Below are 18,866 nucleotides of genomic sequence, written 5' to 3' on the forward strand. Positions count from 1 at the left end.
GCTGGGACTACAGGCATGCGCCACCATGCCCGGCTCATTTTATATATATATGTATTAGTTGGCCAATTAATTTCTTTCTATTTATAGTAGAGACGGGGTCTCGCTCTTGCTCAGGCTGGTTTCGAACTCCTGACCTCGAGCAATCCGCCCGCCTCAGCCTCCCAGAGTGCTAGGATTACAGGCGTGAGCCACCGCGCCCGGCTACCGTATTTTTTTGTATCCTGTTTCTCTGCACGTGTGCACACACACGCACACGCAAACACATTATTACTTTTGTGGAACCTTTTGAGAATAAGTTGCAGATATGATCCTTTAATACCTCAGCATTTCTCTCAAGAATAACAGAATATTATCTTACATAACCACGTACAATTATTAAATGCAGGAAATTTATCACTGATACAATACTATTATTATAATATAGTACATATTCACGTTTACCAACTATTCCCAAATATAAATATTCTTAATTGTATTTTATCACAGGTTTCTAACATTCAAATCTTTTATGGGTACCATCTAATAGTTTAGCATATTAAAACATTCTGGTCAGAATTAAATATACCCAGTGGGAAATTTAGATTACGTCTACACAACATATTATTTAAAAATGCAATAACAGAGGGAGATTCTCCCATCTCTCTTTTTACCCCTTCCCTATACTTCCAAAAAAAGAATTCTATCTAAAATATAAACCTCACCTTCTAAAATGGAAGGCTTTATGTTGGTTTCTATAATATCCAGTCTGTTATATTTGTATACCTACAAGGAAAAACATATTAATTTTAGGCAGGAAAATTTCTAGTCATTGGAGAGGTAAGATACCTGGAAAGACATGCATCATATTCAGAGGTAACCAGGATGTTTTCCTAAAAAGCAGGCCTCCTCCAAGGCAATCAAGGAAATTCAACTCTTTTCAGTAAAAATCAGCATGTTTTACATGTGGAGAACTAATTCCAAATATTATCAAGGCTAAATGTTAAAAATGTTTTTAAAAATACTGCTTATCCTTAGGCTGGGAAACTGATCTATTTCTATTAGGTTATTATGTATGAAGTGACATATTTCCTTAAGTACTAAGTTTGACAGTTGATATCTCTGACATTTCATTTTGACGCTTCTTGTTTTCTTTTTATTATGAATATACATCTTCAGTCTTTCAAATGTATGTTTGGCTTGTGATTATCTTTCAAATTTTTTTTTAAGACCAATTTTTGTGAAACCATGGATATGTCAAAAGTTCGTGTTATTTTTGAATATCAGTTCCATCACAGAACCAGTGCAATTCAGACAGCTCAAAGTATCAACAAAGTGTTTGAGAAGGATGGGGCTAATGAACACACAGTATGTCAATGGTCTAAATTCTGTTCTGGTGATTTTAACCCTGAAAATGAGGCATGTGGGCAACCTGACACCAAGGTGGATGATGATGAGAGGAAAGCTGTACTGGAAGCAAATACATCTCAACCTACACATGAATTAGAAGCAAAGTTTGAAGTTACTATTCCAACAATATCGAGTCATTTGAAACAAATGAGCTAGGTAAAGAAGCTGGATAGATGGGTTCCACATTAATTAAATGAGTGTCAGAAGACGAATTGTCTTGAAGCTTGCCTTTCTTTGCTGTCACGACATAAAGGCAAGCCATTTCTACACCGTATTGTTACATGTGACAAGAAATGGATTCTTTTTGACAATTGCAAGTGTTCAGCACAATGGTTGGATCAAGATAAAGTGCTAAAACACAGCTGAAAACCAAATATTCATCCAAAAAACTTAATGGTGTCTGTTTGGTAGTCCAGCGTTGGTATTATCCACTACCCCTTCATGAAACCTGATCAATCGACTAAAGCAGATGTCTACTGCAACTGATTGGACAAAATGATGAGATACTTGCAATTAAGCAGCCGAGATTGGTCAATAGAGACAGGCCAATCCTCTTCCAAGACAACACTTGACCACATATGGCACAAACAACACCACTCAAACTACAGAGACTGGACTTGGAAATTCTGTCATTCACCATATTCACCAGACCTTGCACCAAGTGACTACCACTTCTTCCAGGCTTTGGACCAGTTCTTGCAAGGAAAAATATTTGTCAACAAGCTGTGGAAAACACCTTTGGTAATTTCATAGCCACTGGCTCCCCAGGCTTCGCTACTAGCAAAAACAAGCTATAATTAAGATGGCAAAACTGGGCTGGGTGCAGTAGCTCAGACCTGTAATCCTAGCACTCTGGGAGGCTAAAGTGGGAGGACTGCTTGAGCCCATGAGTTTTAGGTTGCAGTGAGCTATGATGATACCACTGCACTCTACCTGGGGGCAACAGAGGGATAATCTATCTCAAAAAAAAAAAAAAAGATGGCAAAACTGTATTGGTACTTTGGGAGCACACTGCAATTAACTGTACTGCTTCTTGTTTGAGATATAATAAACTACACTTTTGATTTGAAATCAGACATTTCATACTTAATGACCTAATACTTAACTGCACTAACTTCAGAAGACAAGAAATTCCCAGCTGACCTGAACTCTCTTGCATGCGTGTCCTCTCTACTTAGCACCTGACATACAGAGGATTTAAAAAATTCTCTTACCAGCCTCAGAGCTTCTTCCCAGGCAGCTCCTTCTAATAGCAAGAGCACAGCTTCTTCATAATCCTGACAAGGTAACAGTAAGGAAGACAATGGGTGAATGGAGCAAGCATATCAGATGCTCATCACAACTAACTGTAAACTGCCCACGGGACTTCCTCTATCTTCCTAGCCAGCCTTATCCCTTACACTCCCAGTTCTTAGGATTGTGACTGGCCTAGAGTCCATGCTCCATAAATACTGATGCAGTAGAGAGAAAGGAATGTGTATTCTGGAAGTAATGACACAACACAAGGTAAGCATCATACCTCTACATCCTTGGACATCAAAACCACCACAAAGATCTGTTTAAAATGACCAGTCTCAGCTTTATCAGCAAGTTTAACTCAGCAGGTTTAAATGGGCTCCAAAATTGTTAATAAGATGACACTTTGAAAATGTGATGGATTAGAGTAGTAATGTTCTAAACTTTTTTTTTTGCTCTTTTAAAATGCTTATTTTTCTCTTTTTATTTTGAAAAACTTTAAACTTACAAAAAACTAAAAAATTCATGTAATCAACATCTCATATCCTATAGTCTTCAGAAAGTTTTGATACTGTACCCTTAACAGTAAAAAGGTTTTGATCATGTGCCCCAATATATAATTATTTAATATACTTATAAATCATATAAAACTTAACATATTTTAAAAGATGAAATATATAAGACAATCCATTGGATTTCCTCAAATATTCACTGTCATAAAAAAGGGGACGAGGAGTGTACATTACATTAAAAGATATTTAAAAGACAAAAGATACAAAACTCAATATGCAGCCCTAGATTTTAAGAATCATTGGAGAAATTCAAATATTATTAGATAATATTAAAATGTGTTCACATAAAAAGATGAAGATAGCACAAAACAAATTAAAAACAGAATACAATTTTATTTTCATTGAAAATACATATATGCATGCATAGAAAAAACTATGGAAATAAATACAAGATGCTCAAAATATCAATCTTGGTGTGTTAGAAATAAGTTATTTTATTTTCTTATATTTGCTTTCAGCATTTTAAATCTATAATATGTATATACTACTATACTTTAAAAGATTAAATATTTCTTCCTATACCTCAACCCACAAAGGGACATAATAGGATGTGCGGATATGCTGTTTGACCTCCATGTGTATTTTATTGAGGTGGAATTCATGTAACATAATCATTTTTAAGTGTAGAACTGGTGGAATTTAGTATATTCCCTATGTTATGTCCTCTCTACCTTCAAAAGATTTTTAATGGAGGCAGGGGTTGGGTGCAGAAAAAAGAAAAAAGTTTTTCATCAACCCATAAAAACACCTCATACCCATTAAGTAACCACTTCCCCTTTCGCACACCCTCCATCCCCTGGGTAACCTCTAATCTGCTATTTGTGTCTATGGATTTGCCACTTCTGGATATATCACATAAAATGAATCATATATGAGGTAACCTTTTATGTCTGGCTTCTTTCACTTAGTAAAATGTTTTGGAGGTTCACTCAAGTTGTAGCATGTATCAGTTTTGTATTCCTTTTTATGGATGGATAACATTCCATTAAATGTATATATCACTATTTATTTATTCATTCATCCATCCACTGTGAGACATTTGGGTTGCTTCCACCTTTTGGCTACTATGTGTAATGTTGCCATAAACATGCATATACAAGTTATTTGTGGACATGTTTTCATTTCTCTTGAGTATATACCTAAAAGTGAACTGCTGGGTCATACAGTAATTCATTCAATGTTTACCCTTTTGAGGAACTGCCAAACTGTTTTCCACAGCAACTGCACAATTTTACAACTCCACCAAAAATGTTCGAGGGTTCCTATTTCTCCACATCCTTGTCAACACTTTTCCTTTTTTTTCCCCCATTTAACTATGGTAAAAATATCCGTAAAATCTACCATCATAATTATTATTAAGTGAAGTTCAGTTAATGTTAAGCACATTCACATGATTGTGCAACCAATCTCTAGAACTCTTTACATCTCGCAACACTTAAATTCTATACCCATTAAACAATAATACCCATTCCCCCTACTCCCAGCCCATGGCAACTACCACTATACTTTGTCTCCATGAATCTGAGTACTCTAGAAACCACAAATAATTGGAATCATACAGTATTCCCTTTTGTGACTGGCTTATTTCCATTTGTTTTTATTAGAGCTATTCTAATGGGTATTATGTGACAGCAAATTGTGGTCCTGATTTGCATTTCCTTAATGACCAATGATGTTGAACATTTTTTCATGTGCTTGTTGGCCATTTATTTGTATATCCTCTTTGGATAAATATCTATTCAAGTCCTTCGACTATTTTTACATTGGCTTATCTGGTTTTTTATTGTTGAGTTATAAGAATTCTTTACATATTCTGGATATTAAACCCTTATCAGATATGTGATTTTTAAATATTTTCTTCTATTCTATAAATTATCTTTTCACATTCTTGACAATTTCCTTGATGTCAAAAGTTCTTAATTTTTATGAAGTGCAATTTATCAATTTTTTATTTTATTCCTTGGGCTTTTGGTGTTAATTCTAAAAATCCATTGCCAACTCCAAATCGAAGATTTACCCCTATGTTTTCTTCTAAGAGTTTTATAGTTTTACCTCTTAAATTTAGGTTGTTGGGCCGGGCGCGGTGGCTCACGCCTGTAATCCTAGCACTCTTGGAGGCCGAGGCGGGAGGATTGTTTGAGCTCAGGAGTTCGAAACCAGCCTGAGCAAGAGCTAGACCCCGTCTCTACTATAAATAGAAAGAAATTAATTGGCCAACTAATATATAAAGCAAAAATTAGCCAGACATGGTGGCGCATGCCTGTAGTCCCAGCTACTCGGGAGGCTGAGGCAGTAGGATTGGTTGAGCCCAAGAGTTTGAGATTGCTGTGAGTGAGGCTGACTCCACGGTACTCACTCTAGCCTGGGGAACAAAGTGAGACTCTGTCTCAAAAAAAAAAAAAAAAAAAAAATTTAGGTTGTTGATCCATTTTGAATGGCCTGTAGTTTTTAAAACTCAGGTAATATCAAATAAAAATCCATATTTCCAGTTTTTCTTGGAAGAAAAGAGAAGAAATATGAAAGAAGTTTTGGGGTCATTTTTAAATTTTCTTAAATAATAATTGATTACTTAAAGCAAAAGCAGTAACAAATTATGGAGTCTGTAATACATGTAGAATTAAAATGTTGGAAAGAATAGCACAAAGAAATAGCAGGCAGAATGGAAGCATACCCTTTTAAGGAAGGTTCTTACTCTACATATGAAGTGGTGGTATACTATTATTTGAAGGTAGACTATTGTCAATTAATGATATGTATTGTAAATTCTAGAGCAACCACTAAAATACTAAAACAAAGGATACAGCTAATAAGCCAATAGTAGAGATAAAATGGAATTATTAAAAATACTAAATCCAGAAGAAGGCAAGAAAGGAGAAAAGAAAAAACAAAGAATCAATGAGACAGACAAAAAATCAACAGCAAGATGGCAAGTATAAAACCAAGTATATTGGTAATCATATTAAGTACAAATGGTCTAAACACTCTAATTAAAAGGCAGAGCTTGTCAAATTATATAAAAACAAGAACCAACTATATGCTGTCAACAACGAACCCCCTTAAACATAAAGACTACATATTAGTAGATTAAAAGTAAAAAGATGGGCCGGGCGCGGTGGCTCACGCCTGTAATCCTAGCTCTCTGGGAGGCCGAGGCGGGCGGATTGCTCGAGGTCAGGAGTTCGAAACCAGCCTGAGCAAGAGCGAGACCCCGTCTCTACTATAAAATAGAAGGAAATTAATTGGCCAACTAATATATATACAAAAAATTAGCCGGGCATGGTGGCGAATGCCTGTAGTCCCAGCTACTTGGGAGGCTGAGGCAGGAGGATTGCTTGAGCCAGGAGTTTGAGGTTGCTGTGAGCTAGGCTGACGGAGTTTGAGGTTGCCGTGAGCTAGGCTGACGCCACGGCACTCACTCTAGCCTGGGCAACAAAGCGAGACTCTGTCTCAAAAAAAAAAAAAAAAAAAGTAAAAAGATGGAAAAAAATATGGCACGAAAAGATTAATCAAAAGAAAGTTGGAAGGGCTAAATTAATAACTCACAGAATAGATTCTAGAATAAGGAATATTAACAAGGATAAAGAGGGATCTCATAATGAATTAATCTAAAATATAATCATAAACATTTATTCATCTATAACAGAGCCTCAAAATACATAAAGCGAACAATGGTTGAATTAAATGAGAAATAGGCAAATATACATTTTTTTTTTTTGAGGCAGAATCTCACTCTGTCGCCCTGGCTAGAGTGCAGTGGTGTCATCATACCTCACATCAACCTCAAACTCCTGGGCTCAAGCAATCCTCCTGCCTCAGCCTCCCAAGGAGCTGAGACTACAGGTGCGTACCACCATGCCTGGCTGATTTTTCTATTTTTTGTGAGAGACGGGATCTCACTCCTGCTCAGGCTGATCTGGAACTCCTGACCTTAAGCGATACTCCCACCTTGGCCTCCCAGGCAAATGCACTTTTGTAGCTGGAGATTTTAACACTCTTTCTGTCCCAGTAACTGACAAAGCAAGCAATGAGAAAAATCAATAAAGATAGAAGAAACTAGGACAGCATGATCAACCAACATAACCTAATTGACATTTATGGAATACTCCATCATTTAATAACAGTAGATTTCACATTCTTTCCAAGTACACATACAACATTCTCTTAAAGAGACCATATTCTGGGCCACACATCAAGAGGACTGAATTAATAAAAAAATATGCTCTCTATTCACAAGAGAATTAAAGTAGAAATTAATAACAGAAAAAGGATTAGAAAATCTCCAAATATCTGCAGGTTAAATAACATACTTCTAAATAACCCATGGGTGGATGAAGAAATCACAAGGGAAATTAGAAAATGAAAACACAGTATGTCAAAATTTGTGGGATGTAGCTAAAACAGTGCTTGAGAGAAATTATAGTATTATATGCTTAAACTATTAATAGAAAGTAGGAAAAGTCTCAAATCAATGATTTTAAGCCTTAAAACCCAAATGTAACCCAAAGCAAGCAATACATAGGAAATAATGAAGAGAATTGAATGAAATGGAATACAGAAAAAAAAAAATAGGGCATTGTTTTTAAAAGATCAATAAAATTGATAAACCTCTAGCCAGAATGATCAGAAAAAAAGAAGATGTAAATAAGCAAAAATGGGATGAAAGACTGAACATCACCATAGACCCTATGGACAATAAAAGGGTAAGAGAATACTGCAGATAATTTATGCCAATACGTTTTGTATGCGCCTACATTCCCAGGTACTTGGGAGGCTGAGGCAGGAGGATGGCTCGAGCCCACGAGTTTGAGGTTGCAGTGAGATGTGTTGAGGCCACTGTACTCCAGCCAGGGTAATAGAGCAAGATTCTCTCACCAAAAAAATAAAATTTTATGCCAAAAAAACTTTTATGCCAATAAATCTAATTTAGATGAAATGAACAAATTCCTTGAAAGACAGTCATTCCAGAAAGACCAAATGCTCACTCCAGAAGTAACAGATAACTTAAATAGGTTTATGTCTACTAAAGAAACTGAATTCACCATGAAAAATTTTCAATAAAGAAAAATCCAGGCCAAGATAGCTTTACTGGTAAATTCCACTAAACATTTAAGGAAAAAAAAATATCATGTCAGGAGCTCGGCTGATCTGGGAGAGAGTGTGCTGGTGTCAGAGAAGCTGATTAAAGCAACAAGCCCCAAATGAAAGAGTTAAGCCTTTAGTCATTGCAGGCTAAAACCAGAGAAAGTGTCAACTCTCTCTGTTCCATTCTTCCCCTAGGAATAACACTGGTAGAGGGTCAGGTGGATCAGCACAGATGTGAGGGCTGTCTCACTGTTCAGGGAGACTGAAACAAAAGGCTTCAGCAGTTTTATTGACCTTGGGGGTGGGGGTGCAAAGAGGGAGGGCTAGGAGTGGAAAAGTACTGGGTAGTGAGTCACAGTGGGGAAAAGTGTCTTCAAGGTTTCCCACTCCTCCCTGTATAAGGAGGTCTTGGCAGAGGTGCCCGAAGATGACCTTAGCCCAAGGCCTCAGATAAGGAGACCTAGGAATGAAGGTGCCAGGGCTTGGAATACAAACACTGTACAAAGAACAAGACTGCAGGGGGGCCTGAGTCCTTGAGTGCAACTCCTTTTAGAAACTCTAATGCATTGGCAGTACACCCAAGCCTGGCATGGGGAAGGTGGCTTTTTCCCATGTGGCCTCCTAGTGAAAAGTCTGTAATTGCTTATGGTCAGGTCTGAAAAATCACATACAGATTTTTAACCAGAAGCTGGCTCCTCACATCAATTCTACACAAACTATTCCAGATAACAAAAGAGTAAGGATCACTTTCCCATATTTTATAAGAGCAGCATTATCCTGATACCAAAACCTGACAAAGAAAGGAAAGCTAGAAACCAACATCCCTCATAAACACAAACACAAAAATCCTCAAAAAAATTTTAGCAAATCTAATCTACTAATATAGAAAAAGGATAATAGATGATGACCAAGTTGGCTTTGATGCAAGGTTGGTTTAATAATGAAAAATCAATCAATGTGATTTACTGTATCACTCTGGTCTAAAAACGAAAAACCGTATCATAGTTGAAAATACATTTGACAAAATTCAGCACCCATTTATGATTAAAGAAAACAAACTCTCAGACCTAGAATAGAAGATATCCTGAACCCAAGATGGCAGGAATTGGTAAATTTCTGTAAAAGGCTAGATAGTAAATAATTTTACTTTGTGGGCCAAACCATCTCTGTCACAACTTTTTGCTTAACCCTGTCATTGTAGTATAAAAGGAGCCATAGACATTATGTAAACAAATGGTCATTGCTGTGTTCCAATAAAAGTTTATTTACAAAAACAGGTAGCATGCTTGATTTGTCACAGTCTGCAGTGTGTCAACACCTGCAATAGAGTACACTAAAAAAATCAAATATTGGCCGGGTACAGTAGCTCACGCCTGTAATCCTAGCACTCTGGGAAGCTGGGAGGATTGCTCAAGGTCAGGAGTTCAAAACCAACCTGAGCAAGAGTGAGACGCTGTCTCTACTAAAAATAGAAAGAAATTAATTGGTCAACTAAAAATATATAGAAAAAAAATTAGCCTGGCATGGCAGCACATTCCTGTAGTCCCAGCTACTCGGGAGGCTGAGGCAGAAGTATTGCTTGAGTGTAGGAGTTTGAGGTTGCTGTGAGCTAGGCTGACACCATGGCACTCTAGCCTGGGCAACAGAGTGAGACTCTGTCTCAAAAAAAAAAAAAAAAACAAATATTATGCTTAATAATAAAAAACTGAATTTCTCACCCTATTACTGGGGAAAAGGCAAGGATGTCCACTCTTACCACTTCTATTCAACACTGTACTGCAAGTCCTAGCCAATGCAATAAGGTTAGAAAAAAATATATAAATACAAATTGTAAGGAAGATGTAACACTGTCTTTATTCATAGAAACCATGTTCATTTTTTTAATGCAGAGAGTCCTAGAGTATGTACTCAAAAGCTGCTAGAATGAGTTTAACAAGGTTATAGGATACAGGCCAATAGGCCCAAAAAAAAAGAAAAGAAAAAGAAAAAGTCAGCTATATACTACTAAGCAAAAATTAGAAAAACAAAAAAAAACTAATCTAACCATGAAACGATTCCAGCCCTGGCCAAGAACTTAACTGCAGCCTCATCAAACAGCTTGAGCCATTGGACCCTAGCAAAGCCCCTGTCCAGATTCTTGACCCATAGAAAAAGTAAAGTAATGGTTGTTTATTGTTTGAAGCTGAGTTTTGAGATAAATTCTTACATAGCCACAAAGAGTATGCCCAGTGTCACAGTAATTAATACACCTAGTGTTGGTGAGCAGAAGAGAGACAGAGGCACCGACACATCGCTGGTGGGAACACAAAATGGTACAGCCACTGCATAAAGTTCTGAAGTTCCTTATAAAGTTAAACACCAACTTACTGTGAAACCTAGTATTCCCACTCCTGTCCCCACAAAGACTGTACTGGAATGTTCACAGCTGCCTTATTCATAAATAAATAACCTCACACTGAAAACTAAATGTACATCAATCGGTGAATGGATCCACAAATTTCTGATATATCCATGCAACAGAATATTATCAGCAATAAAAAGGAATAAACTACAACATGGATGAATCTCAAATGTATTACATGAGTGAAAGAAAAAAAAATCACTACATGTCATATGGTTCTATTCTTATGAAATTCTAAATAAAGCAAAACTTTAGTGACAGAAAGTAGATCAGTGGTTGCCAGAGGCTAAGAGTGAAGGAAGAAGACTGCAAAAAATAAAGTAGAGAACTTTTGGGGGGAGTTAGAACTATGTTATATTATCATTGAGTGTGGTGATGGTTACACAACTGTAAAATGGTCAAAATGCATACCATTCTTCATTTTAAATTGGTGCATTGATATTATATGTAAATTATACCACACTTGTACAACATATAATTTTATTGTGTAAATTATGAAAAATAATTTTACAAATTAATCTTCATTTACAATGAAAAAAAAGATGGTGGCATCTTATCCATTTAATTAACCCTCTTAGGTGGTATCTTTTCACTCCAACCTCTATCCTCTTAGGCATGTTCTATTCATCGATGTTTTTAACTTACTCACCTAACATACTTTCTCGCCAGGATCTAATAATGTAAAATTTTAGTTATCTTTTTCACCTACTCTTACTACATGAGAGATACTGAAATATTTTAAAAGCATAATTATGTTATGTAAACATGCCCACCAGTAACAACTATAAAAAACACTTATCAAAGGCCAAAACTTTCTTTACAAGGCAGTAATTCCTGGCATCAGCTGTGCACTTGCATACTGTTTAGACTGTCGCCAGTGTCGGTGTAGTTTTATTATTTTCATAATGAATCCTAAAACTCTATTAAAAGCTCATATGGCTCTTATCCTTATAATCTGCTATAAAAATGGGACCCCTCAAGCTGCTGAGGTAAAAAAAGATTTTCCAATAGAGAGAATGGAAATAAGAAAAAAAAAGAGTTAACATCCTATTACTTTATTTTACAATGGTCCCTTCTTACTGTTTCTACTTTGGCAAAGTTAACAACAAAAGCACAACTACCTTGAGATTTAATTTAGTACTTTTTACCAAGATCAAACCACTAGTATATATTATAATCTACCTCTGTGGTATTCTACCTCACAAAACTTATTATTTAGAGATATACTCAATTTAGATTTCAAGTCAAGCCATCAATATGGAAAACCTTCAGAGCAAACACTATTTCCGGACTTCACAATTACTCATAGTTCCTTTATTTTTCATGATGAGTAAGGTACAACTGAGAAGTCCTTTCTTATTCACTGGGGAGGGTCTAGAAGGGAAGAAGTGAATTTACCTGGGCATACTGTTCCAAAACTATGGCTGCATCAACGTGCTTCCTCTTCTCAACTAGCTTTTCTGAAAAGACAATAAGCATTTGACAGCAAAATTAGATTCTTCGGCTGAAGTGATTCTTTAATGTCTTTTTTATAATATGTATCAAACTATGTACTTTTTGAATTTCTGTGAGGAGACCAAATATATATACCACTGAGTCCTACCTTAAATGGCAGTTAGAATCTAAATGTTGCACAGAATTTCAAAATCGGATATAGTCAAAGTTAGTCTTGAAAAATGCTTCCAAAGGCACACATATGGGAAACTGACCGAGGATCTCTGACTAACCTATTTCTTCTCTAACAGGAAGAGACTGCTATTTCTTTGGTTGAGCACTAGATGGAGGTAGCTGATTTATGCTTGGGTTGTCATGCAGTGTCTTTAGATCCTAATCACTCTTGGCCCAACAGAAATAAATCACACCAGACAGCCACGCAGACCTTGAGGTTTACTATGTCTCTCATCTCATGCCCATTCCAGGGTATGTAATTGCTGGGGGGAAAAAAGGTATAATCACCTCCACTATTTTAAATAGTTTTCTTTCTTTTGCTGGTTTGTGTAAACTGCCTGAGTTAAATTTACACACAAAGTGACTCCAATGGTTAACATTTCTCAAAAGTCTTTGACCACTCTGTGTTTTTTTTCTCTGAGGAAAAAAAAAACAAACCTTTGACCACTGCCCTCCCCACCTTTTTTTATTAAACATCTGAGAGAACTAGGTATACTCCATCATTAGCCATGGTAAATAGCAAGCTAAGAGTTGTAAAGAACATAAAAGAAGAGAATAGATCACAAGAACAGAGCTAGAAGGTATAAACTAAGGTATATACTACCAATAACATAAGTTTCTAAATCAGAAGTAACAATGAGCCAGAATAAATAACTGAAAGTGCAGCTTGGAAATGGAGAGGAATTATAGACGAGACCACACATCTAATAACCAGAAAAAGAAAAGTGATAATCTCATACCATTTTTATAACCTAAGAAAAAAGGAACAATGCAAATAACAGAGGATATGTATATAAATTTAACATGATATAATTTGGAATTTTTTCAGGATCTTTTTTTAGACTACAATAATATTTACAATATTTTTTAAAAGGTAGGAGAAAAAATATACCAATCATTCCTTTACTTTAATTCAAGAACTGCTGAGAGGGCCAGAGGCCCTACTACTCAACTCTTTTCATAGGCATCCTTAACCTCTCCTCCACTCTAAGAAATCAGACCCTGCTACTAGCCTCACCTCTGGTTCAGGCAATCCCTAGACCCTGAAGCAACTAAACTGCCTTTGCTTTCAGACTGCCTGTTCATTTGGCATTTTCTTTCACCTCATTCCTGACCATTGCCACTATGGTTTCCAGTGATTTACTGCCAACACCAGAATGGCCCATCTCAAAATTCATCTTTACTTTCTTACAGGGCACATGGACTCCCAGCTATATAGTATTAGGTATGGGCCATATCACATAAATTTCAGCAAATAAGAAGTAGAAGTGATAGTTTAACTTCTAGGTCATTTCTCAATTAAAGGTAAGAATTTTCCCATTACTCCAGCTTTTCCCCCTTTCCAAGGACTGAAACATAAATGTGGAGATAACCTAGCTACAATCCTCTGCATAAAAGGTTGCAGACCACACAATGAAAGGACCTATCAGTCCCTATGTTAGAGAGAAATAAACGGCCTTTTTTATTATACCACTGCATTTTAGGACTCTTGTTTCAGCACCTTAATCTTTACTCTAGTTAATAAACCATTCTAAACTAATTTTTATCAATGAGTATAAAAATACCTCCAGCTTTGCTGCCCTAAATTTACTTGCAGAATTACCAAACAACACAACACAAAGAAAGAAACAAAAGTCCTTTGTAGAAGTAGACAAATAAATGACCACACGTACCTGCCAGAGTTCTGGCAAGGCCAGCCAGCTGGTCTTTGGTCAAGTTAAGCTGGGCTGCCACACAGAGGGCTTGCTTCCAGCTGCCACAAGTCAGAAAGGCTGAGAGAGCTTTTTCGTGGGCATTGCATCGGGCAAACACGAGCCCCGCTGGCTCGTACATGTGCTCCTGCATCAAGTGTTCCCCATAAGCAATGCTGATATCCTATAACAAGAGGAGGTTTGGAGTCAATGAAGAAATGTGCTACAGCTCCCATGTAACAGCCTTAGTCACCACACTTGAAACTCTCCTGAATCACTTGGGAAAATCTGATGGTTGATCAGTTAGTGCAATCATTTTTCCATTCCAAACCTTACTGGGGACGTGCCATTTATTTACTCAACAAAAAATTACTAAGTGCCTACATATGCGCTATTCGGACAGTGGGAATAATATAGCAATGAAAAAAAATAAAACCAAAACGAAAAACCAAACAAGAACTACCACCAAATTCCTGCCTGGGCAATTTCTTCGTAACAGGTCAGAACCATTCTCACAGATAAGAAGTTCAAGATGAGGTTAATTTTTTTTTTTTTTCCTCCGGGGTTAATTTGTTTTTAAGATGAACCTTGAACCAAGACAGTATTATGAACTCAAGATCCTCACCCCTTTTATGCACAAAGCAAAATCAGGAAAGCCACATTTCACATTCCACATACCTTGTACTGCTGCGAGTTTGGTGCATATAACTTCAGAGCTTCATTATACAAATTTTTATCTTTTATTAAGTTTAAGCATTCTGGGAAGTATTTGGGTCCTGCAGAAATAAGATTCACATAAACATAAGCTTAAGACTTAGGAAGCACAATGGAATTCATTTATACCAACATTCCCCAAACAAAAATCAAGACCCACATAATTAGAGTACCTGGAAAACAGAATCCAAGAATTTGAATTTTTTAATGAGTACCATTGCAGATTCTGAGGTAGGAGAAGCACTGCTTGGGATCAGCTTTCTATTTAACAGTTTTAGCTACCCAGTTGTTTTCTCAACCTCCCTGTGATGCTTATTAAACCTACATACACCTCAGGCCTATCCCAGGCCAGCTGACCCAGATTCTCCAAGGATGCTAGAAGTTGAATGCTTAACATACACGCCAGGTGATTCTTCCTTGCCCCCTTGTCAGTCCTCAGTGAAGAATCACAACTGCTCCAGCACAAAACAGGGACAGGGTTGAAGCAGAACTGACACTGTGCTTGTTCTACTCCATCACTGCCAATTAAAACCATGTCTTCCCAGACACTGGGCAGTGGGCCTGGCCACTCATTCCATACAATCGGCAGATTCCCTCACGTTTACAAGCAACACGAGGAAGGGTGAATCGTCAACCAGTTTTGATTTTGAGACACTGAAGTTAATTCAGGAGGTGTTCGTTGTTAACCCAAAAAAGATCTGCTCTGTGTTCTTAGTTAGGGAGCTCCACCAATTGGTTAAAAGTGATTTGCTTTACCCTCAGTTTTTCAGAACATAGGACAAAATAGGTGAACATACATGAGTGTTAAAGTTTTCAAGAGTGGAAACTGAAATGAGTCTCTGTTTAAACTAACATGTTATTTTGATTTATACCATACCTAGTTCCAAAGAAGATTTGAAACAGAAATGAACATACTAATCCCTCACACTTACCACATTTGCTGAGGTGACCAATGGCTTTTTCATAACGCTTCAAGTATTTGTCTATAGTAAACCGCTGATAATTAGTTTCCATTTTCTTAAGTGTATTAAGAAATGGAAGATATTCTTTGGGATCCTAAAAAAATATATAATAAAGAGAATTTTATTACTTGTGATATTTACATATAACAATGGATATACATAACATTTAGTGATAGCAATAAACTCAAAGCTACATAATTTTTAAAGGTATATCATATATTAACTATACATCATACAATACATAAAATTAAGTCCCCAGTATCTACAGGGGATTGGTTCCAGGATGCACGCCGCAATACCAAAATCTGAGCATACTCGAGTCCTGCATTCAGCACGATGAAACCAGCTTATGCAAGAAGTTAGCTCTCCATACCTGTGGGTTTCACATCCTATAAATACTGTACTTTTGACCTGCATTTGGGTGTGGATATGGAACCTGTGGGTATGGAGGGCTGACTCTGTTTATTTCTAAAAATCTGTGTATAGGTGAACCCACATAGCTCAAACCTGTGTTGTTCAAGGGTGAACTGTACATCAAACATTTGGTAAAAATACTTTCACATGTGATTAGTTTACATTTGAAATAATAATTACTAATCCTTAAACTGAGTCTCACAGTATCACTTATTTCATAGCCAAATAACAAAAACAAGGTTCCAATCTAGAAGATATTCAACAAATGCTTCTAAGTTTCTCCTAAATGTGCAAGACATTGCTTTTGGTGCTATTTTTATGACATTCCATGCCCTTCATTTGCAAAGACCACATGTTAAACCAAAAATAAAATTATACTTGAGTTGGACACAAAACTCTCAGGTTCTGTCAACCTAGTATTTTTTGGTACTCAACCCTAGCTCTGTGCATCTCTAGCCCTGTAAGCAAATCGTTTTTTCTTCCTAAAGAAGAGGTACTTCCTGTTCTTAATCCAATTTCACTAAGCAAACAGGATGAATATATGTAAGAACAATATAGGGGGGAAAAAAAGACAATAAATAATTAAATGCACATGATACAGAGGATGACTTTGAGTCAACGTATTCAAACAAACAGTAAGAATCTGATAAGTACAAAGAATGAAACATAACCCTTAACCTCAGGAAACTTCCACTCTAGAAGTAGTCAGATTGTGGTATGCTGGGGTAGGCCCAGGACACAACAGAAGCACAAAGGAGGGCCATCTTACCCAGGCCCTGGAGGGAGGCAAGAATGGTTTACCTGGAAGATGCCACCTCAGCATCCTTCAACCTAGATGAGTACAAATTAGCCTGATGAATGGTGAGGACAACAGTGATGGAAGCCCAAGGGAGGCAGAAATAATGGTGCCTGCAAAGGCATGTGGTGGTTGGTAGTGGTGAGAGGTGTGGGAAGGGAGACAAAAGCACTATCTTTCCTCAATGGGCAGAGAAAAAAATGACAATGTCAAGAGATGACAGAAAAATAAAAAAAGAGATGACAGAAAGATACAAGGAAGATGTATCAGATGACAGACAGATCAAGGAAGGATTTTTAAGCAATATTATGGCTTCTGAACTTTATCATAGGGGCAATGGGAGCTTGTGAAGGATTATAAGCAGAGGAATGAAGGATCAGATTTCACTTTTTGGGCAGGGCATGGTAGCTCACGCCTATAATCCTAGCACTCTGGGAGGCCAAGGCGGGAGGATCACTCGAGGTCAAGAGTTCAAGACCAGCCTGAGCAAGAGTGAGACCCCATCTCTACTAATAATAGAAAAATTAGCCAGACACTGTGTCACACACCTACAGTCCCAGCTACTCAAGAGGCTGGGGCAGGAGGATTGCCTGAGCCCAGGAGTTTGAGGTTGCTGTGAGCTAGGCTGATGTGATGGCAGTCTAGCCTGGGTGACAGAGCGAGACTCTGTCTCAAAAACAAAAAAATTTCCCTTTTTGGAAAGATCATTCTGGCAACAGCAAAGAAAGGACTGATATGGGACCAGAACAGGTTGCAAAAAAACAGATAAAAAACGACCAGTGGTGCTCAAACTTTTTGACCACAGCATAAGTACCAAGGTGGGAAAAGAGGCCCTAGGCCTTTCCAAGCTCCATGTACCTACTCTCTACAGCAAAAAACAGGTATGTGATAAAGAATTAGAGTGAAAGGCCGGGCGCGGTGGCTCACGCCTGTAATCCTAGCTCTCTGGGAGGCCGAGGCGGGCGGATTGCTCGAGGTCAGGAGTTCGAAACCAGCCTGAGCAAGAGCAAGACCCCGTCTCTACTATAAATAGAAAGAAATTAATTGGCCAACTAATATATATATAAAAAAAAAAGAATTAGAGTGAAATATGAACACTAGGCTTCCTTTATAAGAGAAGGATTAGTTCACACATATGCCTATAATCTTAAAATAACCATGTAACTTTACTTCACTCCTCAACCCAGCAATTAAAACCCTTTGATAAACAAAGAGCTGATAGAAAATGAGGCTTAGGAGCATGGGCCCTGGAGACTCAGAGATCTGTCTCCAGCCCTGTACTCACAGGGTAACACCAGAAAAGATATTGCATTATCAGGAGCAGGGTTTCATATTACCATGATTATATAAATAAGAATCAAAAAGATATAAAAGTAGTAACTCCACATACCTTCTGTGACTTCTCAGCCACCATGAGGACCAAATCAAAGTCATAGGTCCCCAGAGAATGATCATATAATTCATTAACATCTACCAGAAGCAACAAATATTTCAAGGCCTCTTCAGCACTCACAGCATCAGGAACAGAGGGAGGTTTTCCTGTCACTGTTTAGAAAACAAAACCATTTGGGGAAAAAAACCCAGACCCAGCAACATAACCAAAAGACAAAATAATAAATTTTTCTGACAGAACTGGACACCACATGAATATATACTTTTGACTCTTTTACACATGCTTGTAAGACAGCAATAAAAGAAACTGACAGAGGTCTTAAAATGGTGACCAAAGAGCCACACATTAAATCTTGGATGTGCAATGACATGGTAATGGTCACCTGCAGAAGACCAGTGATAGTTAAGACAACTTTAAGCACTTTTCTGTGAGCAGGTCACTACCTTGAAGCTCGTGTACCTTCTGCAGCACAATTTCTAGTTCTGGGGTGGTTTTCTTGATGTGAGACGTGAGTATCGATAGGCAGTACCTGAGGAGTAAGTGAAGAACAC

The 18,866-nt window shown here is 37.3% G+C and overlaps 1 protein-coding gene across 9 annotated transcripts in view; it reads right to left on the bottom strand.

Moving 5' to 3' along the window:
- Window positions 1-18,866, bottom strand: part of ELP1 (elongator acetyltransferase complex subunit 1) — a 69,492-nt gene that overhangs the window by 14,667 nt on the left and 35,959 nt on the right. For 7 of the 9 annotated variants that reach the window (XR_001146718.3, XM_012736773.3, XM_012736772.2 and 4 more), the window contains 8 exons: window positions 18,759-18,844; window positions 18,313-18,467; window positions 15,683-15,806; window positions 14,715-14,812; window positions 14,019-14,220; window positions 12,076-12,137; window positions 2,601-2,663; window positions 702-762 (listed from right to left, as the gene is read on the bottom strand). Coding sequence is in view for 7 of the 9 variants with exons in the window: in XM_012736773.3 (XP_012592227.2) it covers window positions 702-762; window positions 2,601-2,663; window positions 12,076-12,137; window positions 14,019-14,220; window positions 14,715-14,812; window positions 15,683-15,806; window positions 18,313-18,467; window positions 18,759-18,844 (851 nt within the window). In the remaining 2 variants the exon portion in view is untranslated. The other 2 variants (XM_076008902.1, XR_012922123.1) reach the window with 2 other exon arrangements.

The sequence above is a fragment of the Microcebus murinus genome, chromosome 12 (assembly GCF_040939455.1).
Source record: "Microcebus murinus isolate Inina chromosome 12, M.murinus_Inina_mat1.0, whole genome shotgun sequence".
Classification (NCBI taxonomy): domain Eukaryota; kingdom Metazoa; phylum Chordata; class Mammalia; order Primates; family Cheirogaleidae; genus Microcebus; species Microcebus murinus.